This window comes from Amia ocellicauda, chromosome 1 (genome assembly GCF_036373705.1).
Source record: "Amia ocellicauda isolate fAmiCal2 chromosome 1, fAmiCal2.hap1, whole genome shotgun sequence".
Lineage (NCBI taxonomy): Eukaryota > Metazoa > Chordata > Actinopteri > Amiiformes > Amiidae > Amia > Amia ocellicauda.
The window spans coordinates 12,224,138-12,247,657 of NC_089850.1; the positions used below are offsets into that span (position 1 = coordinate 12,224,138).

A 23,520-nucleotide genomic window follows, 5' to 3' on the forward strand; every position below is an offset into this window, starting at 1 on the left:
CGTGATTTTGCTCCTCCCATAGCTGCTGGTTGAACAGCCGGGGTTTGGACAGCTGTTGAAGCACCGTTCATGTGTGAAATGACCCAGCGAGGGTCAGTGAATGTTTGTTACCATCTTGGAGTGCTGTGTTGGGGAAGCCCTGAAGTTCCTTCGTAATAGGAAATGAGTCAGTATCAGCACTGGTCACATCCTGACCGCACTATAGGCTGTTTTTTGTTTTTTTCTTTCGCTCTCAACTTCGCTAGCAGGATGTTTACCGTCTTTTCTCCAGCATTTGCTGCTATGGCAATTACTTACATTTAAGACTGATTAGCAAGCAGTCTGTATAATTTCAAGTGGCTTTTGAAAGTGCAATTGTATCCTTTTATTTAGTTGCAAAACTAACAACGTTTGCAACCATATGCTGTTATTTTTTGAGGAGAGCAGCTCAGAACGTACAGGTTGCAACCTTCCCAGTGAAATCATAGGTTTGGGATTCTGTTTTAATTGTTGCACATCAGATATTATTAGTCCTTGAAATTAGGAGGTTAAAGCAGAGGATTCTTAATTTGTGCATGCTTCCAGTGGCCCAAGAGACGATTCCAACAGACAATATTTATCTTTCACGTTTAAGTTGTAACCTAGTCTGAAAATATGAACTTTCAACAAAGGACCACATTTATTTAAAAATGACATTTCAAATATGAATAGGAATGCCCATACTTTACAAAAATCATATGTAGGATAATTATTCTGTAAGTACAGAACCAGACAAATGGCTTGTAATCAGGATATGGAAAGATTAGGGCTGGATTAAATACAATATTTGACCCCCCTGCCAATAGCAAATTACAGACCTGTACTGCATTGGAGTAGAACAAGAAGCATCTTACAAAAATAAAGACACAACTGAGTACAGGGTTGTAGTTTTCCATTAGCAGGGGTCTCAAAGTGTTGATTTAATCCCAGCCATACTTTTCCATGCCTTGAAAATTATTTAAATAGTGCATGTGTTGTGTATGAAAACAAATATGTGTTGTAGTATATTTGAACTGGTAAAAGTATACCAAAAAACAAAACAAAAACACAAGCAAACAAACAAAAACAGAATGAACCTGAAGTTCAAAGAAAGTGACACGTTTCCTGTGTATTTTATGAACTTGTAGTGAAAGTTTTGGCTGAATATAGGCCTAGATGTTTTGGGGCTCCTTCCAACACAAATTTTCCTGTTGATGTGAACCTCAGTAAAGAGTTAACAGAGTGAGTCACTGTAATGATGTTCAATAAAACAGATGTTGTGTAGCCCTCTCGCTGCAGATAATATTCAATTCTAATTATCATTCCACACACATCCAGTTGTCTTCAGCCTGTTGTGCGCTGCATGTTTTTTAGCTTTGGTAATCTCAGCACAAAGGAAATAATTATTCAGATGCTCTGTCAGCATTTATTTTATTTATTTATTTATTTATTTATTTCCTGCATGGGCTCACATTTCATAAACAATGTGCTGATGTTTTTAATTAATACCACTTCTTCGTAATGAGACTGCTTGAAATGAAACACTATAAAATGTGATTCAAGAGGTGAATGTTTGCAATATTAAATGATGCACTGTTGATTGAGTATAGTCAAATTGTACAGTACAGGGTCCTTTTCCCTCACCTGTTTTATGATGTTCTTTAATACTTTCTATTTTCATTAAATGACCGTCAAGTTGTATGTATTCTTACAATTATCAAAAGAAGAATTATAACAAAATAACACAATTGTAAGTTATTATTCCTTTTTATTATCATCCTGCATAACGACTAATACATTTTAATTTGTTTTGTTGTGGAGGTTTATTTATGAAGTTCATTGCATAGGATGGGTGTGTGGCATCAGGATGGCTTTGAATGTTGGGAAGGAATGATAAATCAATTCCCTTTAAAAATTGAAACAATGCTTATAACTGTATTACTTTTCCAGTAATTATTCAGGGTAGTAACAAGTAACTGATCTCATGTAGTAGTACTAAGTAAAATGACTGTAATAAGTACTGTAATGCCACCAGAAAACACAAATTATAAGCCAAGAAATTATATAGTACCTTCTAGTATGTAACAGTAGACAGCATAACAGCCTATGGGGGTTTGCTGTTATTACAGTCTATGGAATGGTAGACCGCATCACAGCCAAATTGTAGAAGTGTGTTTTTTTTTTTTTTTTTTTTCTACCCAAGGCCTTAAGTGTCCTTCTGTACCTCTTTGTTTGCCAGCTATGTTACATGAAAATGAAGGAAACCATCAAATCCCTGCTGGTGACTTGTGCTAAGATGTCATGACCTGTGTTGGTTGTGAAACTGCTCTGAGAACATTCTGCTCGCATCTATAATGTTGGGCTGTTCTGGTGACTTCTGGGCACCTTGCTTGGCGCTCCATCTGCCGAGATTTGGTTTCAGGGTAGCATCGTGTGCTGGGGAATGTGCAGATCACTGTCACTGAAATGCTGTGAACCTTTCTATTTGCGAAATTAAAACCAGTCTACTGTAGTCTCTGTGGAGATGGCAATCCTAAATTATGGTTTTGTATATATAGCCCTCGATCCTTCTTTGGTATTGATGTGCAAAGTGTAAAGCAGTGAAACCGTGCTGATCTCTTCTAACCAAGCTGTTGTTTTGACCAGCCATGCAGTGGGCTGGTGTTTTACTGAAGCATGTGTTTTTCCAAATTAAGAGTTTCTTGCTGTTGTCTGCACGGCTTCAGTTGGGTTAGATTGTGTTTGATCCGAATGTTGGAAGTTGAGGAAACTGCTTATGGTAAAACAATACAGTACTGAGCTTTTTTAGTGTCTGCTGAAACCATCTGTATCGTATAAACAATGCCTCTCAGTAACAGAGCGCACATGTTGCTAATGTTGATTTAACAAAGCATTATTTAAACGTTTTATTGAAGAAATTAATTATATTGTATTGTATATTGTTAATAAAAACAGTACTTATTTTGTCTTGAATAGTGAATGTAAGATTAGTCTGTTAAAGTTTGAACAAATGATCTTTTACTGTATTTTTCCTTGTTGGAACTAAACTGTCTACAGTAACCAAGCTAGGTTTCTTTAATTTAACATGTAATATTAGTAGGTTCTGCAGAATTCAGATAAGATCGTGGTCTTGAACTATAGTTGTGACTTTTCATGCTAAAACCAGATTCAATCACACATTGATTGAATGCTCATTTCTTACGTTCTTTCTTTCAGTTCCCAGAGTGCGGCTTCTTTGGCATGTACGACAAAATCTTACTCTTTCGCCATGACCTGAACTCGGAAAACATCCTGCAGCGGCTGACGTCAGTGGAGGATATCCACGAGGGAGATCTGATCGAAGTGGTTCTCTCTGGTGAGTACAGCAGTGGCCGGACAGGTCCTCTCCGGTGCAACAGAGGACAGCATTGAGCCGAGTTTCCTTTGTTTTTGCGCCCTAAACCTCCTCACAGTCCAGGAAGTTAAAGTTGCTTATCTTGGCTGGGGATTAGTAACAGAGAGGAGCGCGCACAGCCATAGTCCCTGCTCTTCAGAGGTCACCCGCTGTACCTGCGCTTTGACACGAAAGCTTCTTTGTATTTTTCATTTAAAGAGTCTGCTCTGCAATTCACCTTCCTGTATTCCTCTACTGTCTTGTGCATTAACATGGCCAAGCTCATTCGGAGATGAACGAAAACAGATGCATTTAATTTCTTACCACTTTTAAAGGTTTCGCTGCCCGACACTGTGCCACCTTGCAATGAACTTCCTGTTCCAATAGGGTACTAATTGTTTTGCCCACATTTAATTTTGATTATGATGCTACTCAAGTTCCGTTCACACAGTTGGCAAAGCTAGTGAGTTTTGTTGATCTGGCGTAGAGTGGGTACTGCTTTCTGTTCCAGCTTGATGGAGGCTTCCTAATCTCCGCACGGTTCCCAATGGCTTTTTGATCATAATCTTGACACATGCTGTTGTTAATGAACCATTTGGTGTAATTAACCAATTGGTTCACGTCAGGTGATTATACTAATCTGTGCATAAGCTTAGCACCTTCTGTTGGCAAGCAGTCAGTTCTAAACTTTCACTTTTTCTTTCACCGCTAGAAGGATGTTGTTTTTACAGGATTCGGGACGCTGCTTAAAAAGTAATTGATTGGCATTGACGGAGCTCTGGGGTGCTCTGGAGTTGTGCATATGAACTCTTTCCTATCTGAGATCTATTGTGGTGATGCATTTCGAATCTGGACTCAGGCAGTGGGTGAAGTTCGTTCAAATAGGACTTTTAACTGGTGCACGGAAAGCTTGGTCTGCAAGTGAATTAAATCCCTCTGACACAGTTCCAGGCCTGTGCTGCAGTTCTAGCTCTGAAACAGGACGTTCCATGCACCCAGCCAAATAACTTTTCCCACACTTGCTTTGTGGTAAGACCATATCCATTTACATCCTTCTTTCTAAAGCTGCCGAATCTTGTTTGTCAATGTTGGTTCCACTGGGTGATCAATGCGGCTTTAATTGGCCAGGGAAGGAGCTGTGTGTACTTTGTTTTCTTCATATAGATATTATTCTGTGATCCTGAGGGGATCCTATGGATATGCCTGTATATCATTCAAAGTAGCGCCGAATCTATGTAATCCAGGCTTCCAGCATGAGGTTGTGCACAGGGTTGATTGACTGTAAACTAGCCTGTTCAAATGTGCTACTTGCCTGCTAACATTTGCTATCCTTGGTGTCTAATTTCATGCTAAGGTGATAGAAATACTTTCCTTTTCTATATTACTTACTTGTTCTTGAAGGCCTCTCGGTTGGCACTTGTGGGCTGGGCTGTAGTCATGAGACCTATTCTTAATGCACATCTAGAAACTGCAGATTTCTTTGGTGTTTTCTGTTTTTCAAGATTAAAAACAAACATATCAATTTTTATTTTATTTTCATAGTTACTAGGGCTGAATAAATTGGTTATATGAAAGGGTAGGTGACTTGCAGAATCAGCAATAGTTGTGCAACTTGTGTTTATTTCCTTGTATTTGCTGTTATTCACTGCTCATATGAAAAATGAATCCTGATTCTAATAAGGAAAGCATTAGATTAGTTACCTTATATTCTCAACCCTTATAAATATGATGTGTTGACACTGAAAGCTGACAAGACGAACTTATTTGTATATGAGCGGTACATAATGTTCAAACGGAACGTCAAAATGCTTAACCTTGGCACATTTGAATGTAGACAACAAAGTACCTTCCAGAAACTTGCTCCAAGATGGTCTCATATTTTAAACAGATCTGTACTCCACACCCTAAATGTTTAGAATTCGTCTCACCTTGTGTACAAAGTCAAACAAGTGCCAAAATCTGTGTTTAAAATCTGAAAATTAGGTGAAAGGATGGTGATAATCACAAATACTAAATTCTCTGGAGCTTGTCTGTGTGTCTCACACATTAAAGTTAAAGGTGGTAATACACTGAGTGTTACATGAAAAGAATAGATGAAAATCAGCAGCTGAAGTTTAATAGAAATATTTATTAAAATAAGTTGTCTATCAACTAGCTGAAACTAGTCCACTCTTTCTATTGGCAACAAGTAGTAGACAGGTAATCTGTGTTGCAGCCCTAATTGTTAACATGATTGGTGATCTATTTGATCAAAGAGTAAGTCCTTAGATTTGAGAGAAACACAGAGCAACTTTCTGTCTGCGAAACAATGCATGTAGGTCAACTTTGTAGCACAAAAATTGTGTGCAAATTGTATCTTCCCTACAGACTAAAGGTGCGCTTGGGTCATGAAAGGGTGTACTTCTATGCAGAGCTGTCCGACGTTTAAAATATAGTCTGAAAATGATACCAGGGCAACTCCTCAAGGAAGATTTGAATTTAATGTATCAGGCATTTTTTAAGGTCATTAAGTATACATTTCAGATTATAGGAAAGTCATTTTTAGAACAAATTGCATGTCTGCTGTAACACCTTCTGCATTCCATATATGGTCTGAGAAGAATTCTGACTATAAAATTAAGAGGCTTGCTTTCACAGTCCAAAACTGAATACAAAAATCTGCCTTAGTGTTTTTCTAAATTGTTTGTACTTGCACCACATTTAAAAAGTTTCATATTTTTATTTACATATACAGGCAGTATATTGGATTGTTTCTTTATTGCTTTATTGCCTTCCCTTTTTGAGGAGAGAAGTTATGCCTAGTCTGTCACTATTTCTCAACATTTTGAAAACTCCGCTTTGAGAAAACACTGTGAGTGACATTTACTTTTGGGTGGTTCTACTTATGTTTCTCACAAACAGTTCTCTCTGTGGCAGTTCTCCTCATTGTTCCTTAATTTCAGAAGATACAACAATCACATTGACCAAATTGATCAGAGACCTCATATTAAAGAAGGTTACAAACTGATCAGATATTTATAGACTTTTTATAGCCATTTTTTCTTCAACAAAATCAATCAGAAGTTTCCTTTTTTGTTTACTTGCCCCATGTTGCTTTGCTTGCACAAGAGCAGTTATTTAGTTATGGAAATGGAGCAAGTTTGAAATACTCTACATTGAACCGTTTTATTTTGAATATTATATCTAACGTTCTTTAGGGTTACATTAATTGCTTTTTTTCTGTCACTAGAATGTTACAGTTGGTACTTGAGATAAGGAACTGCATTTTCAACAAGACAGAAAACCTTAATCATATCTGTTAGGACTGGAAGACGGCATGAAATTAACATTTTCGAATGCCAGTTTTGTTACATTGTGAAATGGGTTTATGACTTCTGAAGTATGTCAGTCTTCTTGATGTGAGACAGTTGTCCTGTAGCCAGAGTGGAAGCACAATTTTTATGATTTATTTCCTAATTTATTTGGCAAATGCTTTGCTTTTTGGCAAGTGACATTCAAGGTTTCCAAGACTATCGATAAACAATAAATTGACTTACATATGTGTTTATCTCATGTAAAAGTATGTGATTGTTTTTCACTGGAATAACAAGATCGCACATTATCCATTGGCGCGTATTATGTCATTTCCGCGAGTGTCTGCTGTGGTTGCCTCTCGAAAGCGACAGGTGTTTGACTCTCAACCAGCACCCAAACGGTTAGAGGCTGAATGTTTTTATTTATTTTTTTCTGTCTTTTACGTTTGAGACGAATAACTTCCTGAACGCAAAGACCATACCAGGTCAGCCCACTTCCTTACCCCTGTCACTGTATCTGTTTTTGGTGCAGAGATCTTCAAACGAGCGGAATAATGCAAGATATATCCGCTGTGTGTGTTTGTGCTCTTTTGCAACTGGTGTGAATAAAAAACATTTCTTTCTTGCTGTTGCTTTTTGTTTGTGCGCTGTGCAAGCCTGTGTGTGTTTTTCAGGCAGATGGATAAGGAGTCTTGTGTCACAGCACTGCTTTCTTAAGTCACAAACTTTTTGACTTCTTCTGTCAATCTCAGGATTTCACAGCATTTTGTTAGTTAGTTAGACCCTCAGCAGGGAAAAGCAGATGAGAAACGAGAGAGTTAGTATCCTGAGGCGACTTTTTTGAGATTTTTTTAGAGCACTTTCTGGGATGTCTGCGCAAAACCATGATTTTTATTTTTAAGTGATTGCACAGTATGGTCCAACACAGTCAGCATAAGCTTGGAGTTGCATAGGCCACTGCTGGCTGACTTTCATCTGTTGGTTGTTACATAACTGATCCTCACCCTCAGGGATGTTTGAGAAAGGCCACATCTATCCAGTTGTTTGAGATGTAAAACGTTTGTTCTGACACAATGTAATGGATCGCTGCAGTTTTTCAGCGAGCATAGCTTTCACTGAAGTGCCTGTGAGTTGATTGTTTTGGGGCCCATGTTTGTCAGGAGACCTCATTTGAACAGATTTGCACATAATGAAGTGTTGAAATAGGCAGATATATGAAAATATAAAACATTAAAAGCAGTTTAATGTGAACACAAGTTTATTTCACATGAATTAATTAATTTTGTCATGCGATATTTGATGTAATCATTTTATTTCATTTGGGTTGTGGAAACAGTGGGCTACAGTCCCTTTTCTAATCTCTGCCTTTTCTTTTCTGCTTTATGAAAGCCATGGAATCCTTGATCATTTTATGTGCTTACAAGTATTAAAAAGAAAAAAAACTGTAACAAACTCAGTCGTACATATAGAAACGTTACATGTGATCTTTTGGTGCTTGTTAAAGGACTTCAGTTTATCTCATTCAAAATACCTCAAGGAGCCCTTTAATCTAAGACAGCACTGCATCTTTAGTTAAGATTGTGTTATGTTAAAATGTGCTAGTTTTAAAGAGGTTTTAGATTTTTTCCCCCAGTTTTTGTTTTTTGGATACTGCACTTCAAACAGGATTTTCTTTTTTAAGATCCTTATTCAAAATAAGTATCAGTCAGTTTTCAAAGGTTCCTGCTTGTCACTCAGTATTTAATTGGTGCTGTAACACTGATGAATAAAGTTATACATGAAACAATATAAACGTACTAATAAGAACTTGAGATGAAAAACATGATCATGTCAAAAATTGCAGCTCAATGAAATATTTAATCTTAGCGTGTTAATCAGTGGTTTGTCAGTTCATGTTTCTTTTATTTGTTGTTCCTTGCGCTGCTTTAAAATTGTTCGAGATTTTTATTTTATGCTATTTATTAGCCTTTCCAAATAACCTGTTTTAGAAAATAAATTATATAGAATTCTCATATTGCTTACTGCACACTAGAAGTTTTTTTTTTTTTTATAAACAATTTATACACTCAAATAGTAAAATATTTTTTCAAATATGGCCGTAGATAAAAAAATGTTTCACGTTTTTTAATTCTTTTAACTTCCCACTTTCAATTATTCCTAACTGCTGGATGAATAGATAGTCCATCTGGAAATGAGATCAAATGGATGGTAGTCATGCTTTTACTTCAAGGGATAGTAAATATATGTATATTTATGGGAGAGCTTGTATCTGGAAAAGATGTTCCAAGAAACAATGGATTCGGAGGGAGAGCAATGTGTCGCCTTGACTCCTAATACATCTGGAACTCCGAGAGAGTGTAAATCACATGTTCCTGCAGGCCTGTAAACATAATTCACCATCCATGGTCTACTAGCTGATTTGTCTCCAGCCTAGTCTGAGGTATCCACATTATTGTTGGCAGGTGGTATATGTTCACATTGTCTTTCACTCAAAGTTCCCCATCAGCGAGTCATAAATCAGCGCTTCCAGGACAGTATAATGTCTGCAATGGGCTGGAATGCCTTAACACTGAAGCGGATGAGTGCAGCGTAAATGCATAACCAATCATTTACGTGCCGTGGCGGCCTCAATGTTGAAGGGTGGATTCTCGGCGGAGGACCCAGATTTGTCTTCCCATGGTATGCGCCTGTCTCCTGTGGCATTGTGCTCGAAGTCCCTGACTGTGGAGGCCAGTGTGTGGTAACCATTCATCAGAGTAAATCAAGAATGAACGAAACTACTGACACAGCACAATTGTTGCAGACAACATTATATAGGTGGCAATTTATATATGCTACAACTGCTTCTTAAATAAACGAGAATTGGTGTTGGCTGACCCTGTGTGGTTTTATTTTGGTCATCCAAAGAATACACGAAGCATTCAGTGACTTCGCTCACTGTTTTCTTTTGTGTTCATATTGCAGCTGACACCAAAGCTTTTTAAGAATACAGTGTATCTTTTTCTGCTTCTCTGAGTTGGGAGAGTTATCTGCCAGTTTAATTTTCTCTGTGTGCAGAGGAGATATCACATTATTGTCAATGCATTCAGATTGGCAGTGGAAAATCTTGAAATTGGAATAGTGTTATGGCAGGAAAAGTCTGAACCTTTACACATTTTAAACATATATTCATAAAAATTTCTTATTGTTAAGATAAAAATGATTTGTACAGTTAAACAATACATTCAGTACTTTTTAAAATGGACTGGACAAGTTTATATATATATATATATATATATATATTTTTTTTTTTACTTAAGTTACAATAAAGCTTGATAATGACAGTATAATAAAATATAGATTAAACTGTTTGAACTTGCAAATGTAAATATGGTATAAAATGTAGCTTTCCTAGTCTAGTGCAGTACGCAGAGTAACTTTTCTGTAAAATATCTATTATATTCAGCACATATATCCATTTGAAGAGAGAGACTTCAGTTCTGATTATTCCCAAACAACGGAGAAAGTGTGCCTCATTGTTTGAGACCTTAGATTGTGTTTTCTTTGGTAGAATAAGTACTTTTTTTTAATTCATGGCAGCTTAGACACTGTACCTTAATTGAAGACTTATGATAGAGTCTGCCAGAGAGTATTTTAGTGTGTCAGTTTGAGCTGAGGTTGTTAATTCCAGATATACTGCCAGATTGCCAATAGTCAGAATGTTCCAGAAACATGAAACAAGTTTCTTTGTTAAAATGGTTGCTTTGAAAAAGTCTGTTGCTCAGTTTTTCTTTGGATAAATAGTTTTTCCAGGTATGTAAGAGTAACAAGACCTAAGTACATTTCTTTCCCTAATTAAATTAATGTCACCAGTTTTGCAAAGACTGCCTTGAACTGGACAACAAATATTTTCTCCCCACTTGGTCATCCAAAACACATTGTTTACTGCAGTCCACAGCCCTACAGACTAATGCTGTGGGTAGCTTTAAATCATCAATGGTGACAGACCTGGAAAACAATAGTTTTTTTAACCACTTAAGTAAATAATTAACTCAATTAAGTAACCGATAGCTCCAGTGGAATGTAAACCAGAAGGCTCTGTGTCTCTTGAGGACAATGCCTAGTCAACAGTGTGTTACCAAAGCTACCTACTGTCCATCATCAATGAAGTGTAGATAATGGTCAAAAAAGGTTTGCACTGAGTTGTGAAATTAAGATTCCCAGTATATACAGTATTAGGAATCTGTAATTTTTGCCATTTGTGAAAATGATCAGAGAGACAGTGAAAAAAACAGAAAATGTAATAAAGTTGGAAAAAAAGGACAGTAAAAATGAAATGAATGTTATATGCCCTGAGGTAAAGGCACTGTGGCTGAACAGATATATTGTAAGATGGTAAAGATTAACTTGGACAGAAGAAGAATTCATATAGAAAAATTCAGTGCTGGACTGGCTTATAGCAGAATTTAATAATAATGTATTTATTTATTTATATTATTTAACCAGGATAGTCTACTCAATTGCCACTGATCTACAGGGAGTACTGGCTTACTTAGATTATAGATAATCATGTATAATAAAAAATAGTTAGTGTACCTGTATTTGTGTTGTATAATTTGTTTCGTGGAGTGTAAAGTTTTATCCCATCTGCCAAGATACATGAAATTAAGTTCTGATGTATTCCATTCACTGGCAATTAACTAATTGATCAACATTGATCTTTCATAACACAGCGGCTACTTCCTTGTGTCATCATGTCAGCAGCTGAAATTCCAGTTAATAAGCTGCTCATATAGAAGATATACTAAGATGCAAATGGAAATCCATGGACATTAGTATTTGTTATTGAAGAACATGCTAAATCTATACTTTGATTGTCTATGTCGGAGGCCATTTTTATTTCAAGTTCCGCACAAGACACCGAGCCACGTGTTGTACATAACACGCCGGTGTATCTACAATACCTATGATCCCATTCCCATTCGGTTGCTCCTTGAGAGCGTGTGAGGTGTTGCACATTGCTGTTGAAGGCTTTACAGGATGTTTTGGATTGTGAACATGGAGAGATACCAAATGTAAATGAGAATGTTTCAAATTAATGAGCTGCTTATTTGGACATGAAAACACTGAATTGAAAAATCAGAAAACAAGGATATCAAGGCCCTGAGATTAACATTCTGACAGCCTGTTTGTAGCCCTTTGAGGCTTGCAACATAACACACAATTATGTGTATTGTCTCTTTGCATACATTTCCATTCGTAGTTCAGTTATTTACTGCAGCAAAGAACAAAAAGCATGTGAGTTTAATACTCTGCAAAGACTGTTTCTCTGATTTAGAAAGATTGGTTAGGCCCTTTCCTCATGTCTGTCTGAGACTGAAAAACAACACGTGTAAGCAGTGAAGTGCAGTGGCGCCCTCGTCTCATTTAAAAGTGTTACTGCATTGGAGTGGAGCTTACAATACAATTATCACCACAGCTACAATTGCCAATGTATTATAGCAGAATTGCCAAAGAATCTTCTAACTATTAACCAGTCAGTCACTTTGTAATTAATAGAGCACTTAATAACAACTATCTTAATATATAGTTATACATTGACTATAGTCAGGTAATAACACAACATTAATTTTAAGTACTTGAAGTTATCAATTCATAGAATGTTCCAGTTTAAAGCTTTTCCAGAAGTTTGTGTGTTTAAAGAAGCTAATGATTCCAAAGTAAGGTCAATATACCGCAAATATTATATTACTTTGTCACTTAATAAGGAATTTGAAATGTTTGTGACCTAAAAATATATTTTAAGCCTCTAAGCAAGAATTGTACTTTTTTTTTTTTTTTTTTTAAGTGTTCTGATTTTGTGGCCTCTCTGCATTTTGCTACACAGAGGGAAGCCTGTCTCTTGGGTAGAGAGTTTTCTTAGGGAATGTTTCTTTATTTCCATGTCAAACCCCAGACAAGTCTCCTTTCCACCTCCACACGAAACACCAAATGTTGATGAAATGTTGAAATACCTCTTGTTGATTTTATATTCTTACTAATTTCCCTTTTGTTTTGCCTTCTTTTCTTTTATGATTTAATTTTCTTCAGTTTGCATTTCTCTTCTCTTCATCCTCTCCTTATATTATTTTTATATGATTTTGTTTGAGTATTTTTTAAGTTCTGTTTGAATTTCAGCCCTAGCTACGGTAGAAGATTTCCAGATCCGGCCACATGCTCTCTACGTGCATTCGTACAAAGCCCCTACCTTCTGTGATTACTGCGGGGAGATGCTCTGGGGCCTCGTCCGACAAGGCCTGAAATGTGAAGGTAAGATTCTCATCGCCTCTGTTGACTTGTTTTGTTTTTCAAGCTCCAGTACAGAATCAAAGCAGAAAATAGGCGTTAAATGTTTATCCAAACATAAAAGAAAGTTAAACACTAATTTCTGTAAATCCTGTTTCGAGGAGAAAATTAAGGCACGTACTAATCATCTGCAGGATGTCTCAATTGAGTGCGTTTTCCTGCCTTCTTTGAAATGCTTTCTTTGAAGCTGAGATTTCAGTCTTTGAATTGGCCTCCTTGTATTGTAGCCAAATGCGTAGAGAGAGTGCTCAACGGATGCTTGATCAAGGAGCAGAGCAACAATTAAATATATATGCGCTTTGGCTGTGTCAAACGGACAGTCATAAATAGTAAATTACATCAAAATAATTATCCAATTCAAAGGTGTATTCATTCTAGGACAACTAACACTTTCCTAATTAAAACATGTACGGTACATCTTTAATTCTTTAATAAGCAGGAAAAGTGGCCGAAAAAGTTACTTATTTTTCAATGCACAAAGGTATACCAAACTATTACACCTTTCCAACAGGTTATAGTTTATTAATACTGACCATTCATTTTTATAATCGGATCAAAATAAAACTACATTTTTTGGAGATTAGTTTTAGCAGTGTTGTAAAACTCTCTGAGATACACTTTCTCCTCACAGTGCAGTAAACAAAGACCTGTGGTTCATATACATTTCAATTTGTTTTAACCAACATATGTATGTTTGTTGTGTTGTGCTCTGGTAAATTGTATTTTGTTCACAAAGGATGAATATTTGGAGCCATCTAGTGGGTTGAGAGGGGATTTAACCTGTACATAATAATGCAGACAGTCAGGGTGGAGGTTCTGATATTATGACAGATTCTCTGAATGTGCTTTTGTGTTTTCGCAGGATGTGGTCTGAACTATCACAAGCGCTGTGCATTTAAAATACCAAACAACTGCAGTGGCGTGAGGAAGAGGCGTCTGTCCAATGTCTCTTTGCCTGGGCCGGGGCTATCAGTCCCCAGGCCTGCGCCGATCGAGCATGCCACCGTGTCCACAGAAGAGGTGAGGAGATCACATGGGTAACACTTTTTGTGGCACCACGGCCTTTTAACTGTTCCTTTACCCTTACGATGGCCTCCACAGTCATGATTCACATATCACTCAAGAGCAAGCAAAACAATGGCAATGTGATAAGTGTTACTCAGACACCATATGTATCATAGATAATATTGTTTATTTTGCTGAGTCTCATTTGAGTGCCACCTGAAATACTAGACTAATAGTTTTACAATAACACCGTGCAAGTTGCTCCCCCCGTTCTCATGTAACCTGCTTTATGTAAGCCGTGTTTACAAACATTTCAGACATTGTGTGCTCCTCTGTGTTCTCATCTAACCAAAGGTCACTGGAAATATAATTAGTGAACTTTGCTAAGACTGAGCCAATTCTCTGCCTCCTCATGTTTCCAGTCCTCTGTCAAGAGGAATTGAAATCCCTCCACCCTGTACTTTCAGCCAAGTATTTTCATTCTGTTTGATCACTCTAAACAACAACTGTAAACTGTAATACGAAAAAAAGACAATGAATAGATGTTTTGACTGCAGACATTTCTGGTATTTTACAATGGTCATTCTCCCAAGAAGGTTCATCCAAATATCGAGGAGGTTTACTCTTTCAACTCCGTCAGCTTTTATGTTTTGCGTAGATATGGATGAAATTCTGGAGTATGGTCAATTTTGATGAAGTTTAAATAATTTCCTGAAAATAATTTGCAGAAGTGGAAATTATTAATATTATCCAAACATGCCGTTTGTTATCAAACCTTAAAAGTTTATCTCCGTCATACAGACAATTGTAATTGAAATAGTGATTGACAAATCCCACGCTTTTCAAATCCAGATGTTTTCAATGGCAACAACAAAGTGGAAGTTTCTTTTTGAAGTTATGCTCCCAGAGAGCCACAGTCCAGACGGTTTTTCAGGCCACTGGGAAAGACTTGGAAGCTTTTACTTCTGATTAGCTGAGCAACCTTTTTTTCCCCATAAATTGTCCCTCTACAGCAGCGCTCTCACCAAGAGGCTGGCAAACGGATTCCCTCCTGGAGCGGGCGTCCCATCTGGATGGAGAAGATGGTTCTGGGTCGGGTGAAGGTGCCTCACACCTTTGTGGTCCACTCCTACACACGCCCCACCATCTGTCAGTACTGCAAGCGTCTGCTCAAGGGCCTGTTCCGTCAGGGCATGCAGTGTAAAGGTAGGACTTATTAGTAGTTGTAGTGTACTGTATTTAGTAGTATGGTCTCTCTATATATCTACAGTTTTCCCACCTAGAGTTTTTCACAGGTGTATAATTGACAATGCCTGTTCAAAACTTGGTGATATCATCAGGGAGGAGTGTATTTAAAACCATGAACAGAGGTTTCTAGTGCAAATGTTGTCTCACTTTGCTCGCCCTCAAAACTGCCAAAAAAGAGATGGAGACATTTATGTAAAAAGAACATATAAAGTGTTATGCTTTAAATCTAATTTATCTCTGAGTGCATTACATTTGTTTTTACAAAGCGAATAAATATTGAAAAGTAAATGTAACCAGTTGGTAATAAAATATATCCCAATGTTTATAATTCCTAATTAATCTCCATATTCTATTTAGATTTTGAACATAGAAGCAAAAGTTCACGTCTCTCTTCACGGTTATAACACTGTTGGTTAAAATGATTGTGTTCCTCATTTCAGTGAATCACCCATAATCGAGAGTTTTCTGTCACTGGATATTTTTGCTTAATCTGAATGATGTCTTACGTATATAAACATTTTGCAGATTTTTTTTCTGTATATAACCACAAATGCCTTTGATATGTTTCCTTTCAGACTGTAAGTTCAATTGTCACAAGCGGTGTGCCTCCAAAGTTCCCCGAGACTGTCTTGGAGAAGTTGTTTTTAATGGAGGCAAGTACATGTGTGATTCCCTCTTCTTTTAAATGTTTATGATGGCCGTTATATAGTGTTTTGAGCCCTGCAGTAACAAAGTCTGTACTTGACTTTACAAAGCGAGGTATTATTGAGAGTCGTGAGGAATGACTTACTACAACTATGTAAAACACAATGTACAGGCATTTATATTTAACTACATGTGTTTGTGACATAGTGCAGTTAATTATGGTGCATCCTCCCAACATTTTCACCCCTATAGCATCCCAACATCTGACCCCTTGACTAACATACAGAAATCATTTTAAACAATGAGGCTGCTATAATCAACAGATTGAATTAAGGCTCAATGTATTCGCACAGCTGAAAGTATCCATTAAAACTAAATATCCAGAGGCTTTCTTTCATCTTAGAGGCAGTTCATACACTACAATATACTTTGTCTGGAAATAAAACAGAGACTTTAGGCTTTACATTTCATACATACATCGAATTGAACTGTGCTTGAACACAGTGCTTCTTAGAACACGTGGACCTCCAATACCATTTGTGGAAGAAAGTTGTCTTTAATTTGAATTCTGTGTTTTGACCCCTGGCCTTGAACGAAGCCACTCGGACCCCCCCACAGACTTGGGTCCAAATGCTTTTGCAAATGCCCTTCACATGCTGTATTGTTTGTACTCCCCCTCTACACTAAACTGACACCTTCTAATCACAGCTTGGTCAAATCCCATCCAGTCGTCCAAAGACACTCGCCCTTGATCTTTCTGACCACTTCAAAACCCCAGAGCCGCAAAAATGTGAGCTTGAGGGAATTGAATGGTGAGAGGCCCCGTTACACCCGGACCCAAATCAGAGCGGTTCTTTGTGTCTACTAGTGGAGTCCCTCCTCCCAGGTAGTAAAAGCAGCCCCATCCAATTGTTGTGTCTCCCCTGTGCAGAACCCGCCAGTCCTGGGCCCGACTCGGACATCACCATGGAGGTGGACAGCAGTGACATCCACAGTGACGGCAGTCGAGGCCTGGATGACTCGGAGGAGCCTTCTACCCCCGAGGATAAGATCTTCTTCATGGACTCCCCAGACCTGGACGGAGAGAAGGATGAGGAAGCAATCAAAACCATCAGGTATCATGAAAGCAAACCTATCTTGCTTTTATATTATGAACATGTTTGATAGAATATAAGTTTGAAAATGTTAGTATATTTCGCTGGTCACTGTTGCCAGAAACGTTCAGATCGTCTCAATTTTCAGTCTTTGTGGACGTGCTGCGTGTGTCCGTCCTGAGAGAGGGTCTGTATCATGCCTGTCTCCTTCATTGCAGTCCTTCCACAAGCAGCAACATCCCTCTGATGCGAGTGGTGCAGTCCATCAAGCACACAAAGCGGAAGAGCAGCACCATGGTGCGGGAGGGCTGGATGGTACACTACACCAGCAGAGACAACCTGGTGAGAACCGCAGATTCTTGTTACTTCCCTTTAGCCCTCTTCACACAGTGATACAATGCAGAACCAATGGCATATTTTTTATTTTTGTTTTATCCTTGTGCTCAAGCAAAGGCCAAAGCAGAGAATTATTATTGACTATCTATGTAATAAATTGGTGGCAAAATCAAGCCAACAAAATAAGTCATGCTGCTCAGAAAACAGTTGCTGACATAAACCTCTTTTCCTTTTTTGGTGATTACCACCTGTTGCCTGAAGGGGGCAATGTTACCCATTTAAGTAGTGCTCTTATGACTACTAGGTTGACTTCAATCAAGATATTTTGTATCGAATTAGATTGAATTGTACAGTCAGAACTGGAAGTTGTTATTAGATAGTGACATTATCGGTTGCTGAGGGAAAAACATGCAAAGACTTTGCTGTGAGAATGTAAGTTTGGTAAATGAATGAGGCACAGTGCGTGTTCCTGTGTTCTAACATGAACTGGCTTTCACTATGGACAGGATGAAAAATAAACAGTACAACAAATATTCAAATCATATTTAAGTTTTCTCCTCTTTATTCCTCTTTTTTGGAAAGCCTGTGTATAGATACTGAAATTAACTATGGCAACTGAAATGAAAGTCATTCGAAAAATAAGTAGTACATACTTTTCTCAGATCAGACACTTTTACCCAGAAATATTGTTAACAAATCATTCAACAGAAAATGTTGCTTTTATTTAATCTGGGTAGTTTTTCAATTAAATAGCAGAAGTAAAATATGATTTAATGTCCGAAACGAGATGTATAAAATGTGTAACTACTTCTGGAATCAACTTACATTTGTATCAACATGCGGACCACCTAGAAGACTGGCACAGCTCACTGGTGGTCCGGGGACACACTTTAGAGTCTAACCCTTAGGAATATATTAAAAATGAATGTGTGAGGAGTTATATTAAGGTACCTATGTGCGTTCTTTATGCATGTATCCCCCACTAAAGGTTATATGTTAATACTAATATAAACCAAATAAGAATAAACATTCAGTTTCTTCCTGCATCTTTAATAAAGTAAATGTTTCTGCCTCTTCCAGAGAAAGAGACATTACTGGAGACTGGACAGCAAGTGCCTTACGCTTTTTCAGAATGACACTGGAGCCAAGTATTACAAGGTAGGAGAGCACATTTATTTCTTGGCTTGAATGTTTTAAGGTACAGTCCCAAAGAAAATAACCCCTGACAGCTGTTTTTCTGACCTCGGTATCTGTACATTGTATTTGTATTGAACTAGAGGGTGATATATTGCAATAGTAATCACAAGTTTCATTATTTCTTTCTTCCATTTAGGGGCTTTTGATACAGGGAGGGACACTATTTCCTAGCTCCTGACTGTATTACAGGCTATATTGGTTTAATAGTAAAGAAATGATGCAGGCATATTCTGTTAAGTGTTGTGATTTGGATAAGTGATTAATTACATCTAACATCATGGACTCCAGAATACCATAAGCGGTAGTATCTAGCAGCCAGAAAGTACAATCTCATTATTATATAAGACAGGATCAACAAAACAAGATCCTGTAATTCACAACGGCAACAATCCCTTTAAAGCAAAGGTGCACAACTCAACTACTATCTCAGGCCGCATATCCAAAATATTGATTTAACCATGTGTTAAAATGGGCCAATTATATAGCTAAAATAATACAATACTCAACCTCAGGTGCAAAACACTGGCTGAGATTATTGTTCTGTCTGTAGCCATACAATTAAGAATGATGTGTAATTACAATTAAATTTTATATACAGTACACACTCAAGGCATTGTAAGACGAAGCAAAATGGACTTACTCAGTGGGACTACTAAATGGATTTATTTACTTATTTATTGATGTATTCATTTATTTTTGTAATAAGAAGCTGGGTAATATGAAACAATGCTTAAATACGAAATGAAACTGAGACTCGGTCAGGGCAACAGAGTGACGACTTTTGATTCTTATTTGTAAGGTTGTTTTTACACTGTCTCAGTGGGACTCTGTGTGAACTCTGCATGCTTAGTTTCAAAGTGTTTCCTAGTTTTATGTTGTAAGTCTTGCAAACTTGCAGGTAAAATTAGCAAAGCTTACCATTTTCATCTGTGCAGAACATACTCTTCCCAATCTTACAACTCGATGCTCTTTTTGGATGCTGCAACTTTACTTTTTCACTGACTGCGGTGTTTTCTTTCCGTTTCACATCCCATTTTTATTTTCAAGACAAACTTAATAAACTTTTGGACTACCCTGTTAATTCAGATTAGAAGTGTTTGTACTTCTACTGTACCAGAACAGAAGTGCCTAATACGGTCAGACTCGGAGCACACAGCATGTTTTAGTGATGTTAATGTTTGTTTCTCGTTGTTGGTCCTGTAGTTCCTGGCTCATACATTTATATTATCTGGTACTATCATGTATCTGTGCAAATGCATTTTCTGTACTAACTTCTATCGTATTTAAATGTTCTGTATTCTTTCTTGATCACCACGAGTGAAATGGAAAGTTTTAAACAGGCCGCAATCATATGATTAATGGTCCGCATGGTCCCTTCATTAAAGGCATTCTCTCATATGGTGAAATGTAACCTTCATGTCTGTTCAGAAATGCACATAGTTTAGGATTATAAGTATTTCCTTTGTCGAAATTATGAAAATAACATCTTGTAGGTGTTCATAAATTTGTCCTCGTATGTTTTTACGAAAGGAGGTTTTTAATCTAAGCCTTTCGTTTGCTGTATTTTTTTGGTGATAAATGTTTTTAAAAAAATGTACCCATCAGTGTACATAATACCAGCTGTATATTGTTTGTATATATTCAATGAAACGTTTATTTTATCGCATCAGTTTATTCAATTATCATTTTTATTTTTCGAATTAGTCATCCATCCATCCATCCATCCATCCATCCATCCATCCATCCATCCATCCATCCATCCATCCAACCAACCATCCATTTTCGAAACTGCTTATCCTGGTGAGGGTCGCAGGGAAGCTGTAGCCGATCCCGGCAGGCATAGGGCACAAGGCTCGAATTAGTCAAAGTGCAATTTATTGATGTTGTAATTGTGAATTGAATTACTATACATTAGGCAGCTGCAGAGACATCTAGGGCACAGCAGTTGAATTACAATTGAAAAAAATAGTCACAGTAAACGAAGGGCCCTAATTATAGCACATATTCGATTCAATGAGCCCTGGATATGGTATTAAGTACTGCTGAGGAGGGAATAATAGTATTTTAAAGGTTGACCTCGTTCATACAAAATCGGAGTAATACAAGTAAAAATAAATACAGAAATAAAGAATTCATAAGTATTTCTCAACATGCATTATACTTGGTAAAACATTTCTAATAGGATACTTTCGTTATTCACGGCCTACATGTTGCATTCTTTGTCAGTGAATTTATTTTCTGTTAGGACACTTTTCATAATTCACTTGCTCAAGGGCTTTTCACAGTTAGGTTTAAAGGTCACCTTAGTTCAGCCCCCACAGTGTGTCAGCATTGCAGCAAAAGAGATAAAGCCAAAGTGTAGAACTATAAAAATAACAAGGGGCATGAATTGTTCACACAGTATTATAAGTGAAGAAATCCCCCTCTATTTTGTTTTGTTTTTGGTTTCATGATTAGGTTTATAAGGTTTTATGCCATTTCCAGTGGGATCAAAATCTATCTATCTATCTATCTATCTATCTATCTATCTATCTATCTATCTATCTATCTATCTATCTATCTATTGTCTCTGTCACTGCCTGTTTGTGTATTATTGTTGAAGAATATACCAAGACCTTTTTTTTTCTTTCTTTCAAAACTATCCGTTTGTGAAGGTCAGTTGTGTATTTATAATTCTCTCCATTTACAGGTATTGAGAAAATGATCCAAAACATTGCCGAGCTCATTCTCGAGATGTATATGCCTGAATGTTTGAAAATTCATGAGAATCACTGATTCATTTCTTTCTTCTTTGAACGAACTAAAGACTTCTTCAATAGCCCATGGGCTTTGAAGAGTATCGTCACAAGACCAGTACTCACTCATTATGTGGTTATGAAAATAATACTTCTCGTGTAGAGGCGGCTGAAAATGCACTCACCTCGGCTTTCTCCTCTGAGTCATTCAATAACTGAAGTCAAGAATGGGTGCTCTCTGCTCAGACAGACAGTTACTCTGTAAAAGCACATTGCATTGGTGGGTGGCAATGTGTGTGGAAGATCTAAAGCCAATGACAATCATCAGCGATGTTTCTGAAGAACCGTGGTATCAAAGTCCGGAGATGCTGTTGTCTGAACCCACTTAGCAATGGTCCCATTGTGTGGTGGAAAAGCTTGTAAGTAAAGGGTATCTGTGGGCACACACACCACAGACTCAGTGGGTTTCTTGTAGCTTTCTCAGGCCTTAAAACTAGCACTGCACAAAAAAAATATTCGATTGTACAGCTGGGGTTTTTCGGGAGACATACAGAACGACACCGATGGCAGACATTCACACTTTGCCTTTGAAGAACAGCTGCAAGTGTTTGTCTTGATTAATCAGCACTGTGGTAAGAAATGAGGGAGATCCTTGCCGAGAGTGATCCAGCTTAACCATGACAGTGTGGTCATGGTAAGTTTTCCTCTGCCTTGAAGCCAGATGAATCGGTTTCCCGTATTTCTTCACACTTCGCTGAATAATCAGGACATTCTCCGGCAGCTGCCCAACGGCAGGCCACTCACCAAAGTCAATATCATTTCATATCCCTCCCAGACAACACCACCCAAGTAGACAAATAATTGTTTCATGTAGCACTGCTTAAAATCCGTTCCTTTCTTACCAAGATGTTTAATAAAAAAAAATGTCATGCATTTTTTAACATATGAATGGAAAGTAATAGTCAGGAAATCATGTATGATTTTAACAAATATGACCAAGTAGAACCATATCCAAGCTAATTTAATATATCAAGCACATGACAGATTATAAGAGATGGTTGTCTACTTAATACAGAACTAAGAATATAATAATTAACTAATAAATACTTGAAATGTTGAGGGAGCAACCATGTGAAACTATTTCAGAGGTGTTCAGAGAGTTCAATGTACCAGAAGAGGTTAATTATCTTTATCTATCTATCCATCCATCCATCCATCTATCTGTAGTCTGTCTGTCACTGTCAGTTATTTATGTTCAAGAAAACACCAAGGTATTAAGCTGTTTTTATTTTTAATTATCTTGAATATTGTACACTAAACATTTACAAACATCCCATCCTGCATCCCTGAATGCCTGAATGACGTTAATCTACAATGACACATCCTGTGTACCCAAATATTAATAATTTTCTTTAGAAGAGTAGACACAAGTGTCACACACACAAGTATTTTAGGTGATTTTTGAAGGCACAGCAATTTCCTGTAGCCCCTTCTTACATTTATCTGTAAAGGGCTGAGTTGTGTCACTCCCAGGTGCGTTATCTTCATGTATCTGCAGATTTGTGTTTTTTCTGCCCCATAACTGATGATCTTGTCAAAGTGCATTTGAACTTTAGAATCTTAACTCTTGCAGATCTTTTAGATACAGTGAGTAACGGCAACTGTGAAACAAGAGCATGTATACACGACTATAACCGTTCTTATGACTATAATAGTTCTTATTGATTTTAATTTTGAAGGGGCACTATGATAAATGCAAAGTGATTGGCGGGAACATTTCTGAGAAGTGAAATATGGAAGTTTGCCTGCTAATAATAGAATGTGTGGGAACTTTAAGACAGTGTGTAAGAATTTTCACCTTTTGTTGTCAAAATGTCCCAAAATACGTTGAAATGTTTTCGTTTTTTTTTTAGCAAGTACAGCATTTCTCTTTTAATACAAAATATAAATGGTACTACTAAGCAATCTTTACTAAGCTGCTGTTCTTTTTCATCGTGGGGCATTTTTAAGGTAATGCTTTTGCGTGCGTCTGATCAGGCGTGATAAAGCGATTTTCTCACTTGTCTCGTGAAAGTGTAATTAATGACAGAAGACACTTTAGAAGCAGGAACCTTTGTTTCTATGCGTTCTTACTTAACACCCATAATTTACATAGCAGTGGGGAAGAAAACAGAAAAGAAACCCTATTTCTCTTGTGGTATTTTTTTCAGTTTTGATTGAGACATCACCATATATTTTTGGCCATTTTTTACAAGAACTTTTATGATCAGCTT

The 23,520-nt window shown here is 37.2% G+C and overlaps 1 protein-coding gene across 4 annotated transcripts in view; it reads left to right on the forward strand.

The window, feature by feature from the left end:
* prkd3 (protein kinase D3) overlaps positions 1-23,520 on the forward strand; it is an 80,074-nt gene that overhangs the window by 40,895 nt on the left and 15,659 nt on the right. For all 4 annotated transcript variants that reach the window (XM_066720988.1, XM_066721007.1, XM_066720998.1 and 1 more), the window contains exons 3-10: positions 3,214-3,352; positions 12,820-12,951; positions 13,850-14,007; positions 15,006-15,198; positions 15,816-15,893; positions 16,817-17,000; positions 17,198-17,321; positions 18,396-18,473. In XM_066720988.1, coding sequence (XP_066577085.1) covers positions 3,214-3,352; positions 12,820-12,951; positions 13,850-14,007; positions 15,006-15,198; positions 15,816-15,893; positions 16,817-17,000; positions 17,198-17,321; positions 18,396-18,473 — 1,086 coding nt within the window. The remainder of the gene's footprint in view (positions 1-3,213; positions 3,353-12,819; positions 12,952-13,849; positions 14,008-15,005; positions 15,199-15,815; positions 15,894-16,816; positions 17,001-17,197; positions 17,322-18,395; positions 18,474-23,520) is intronic.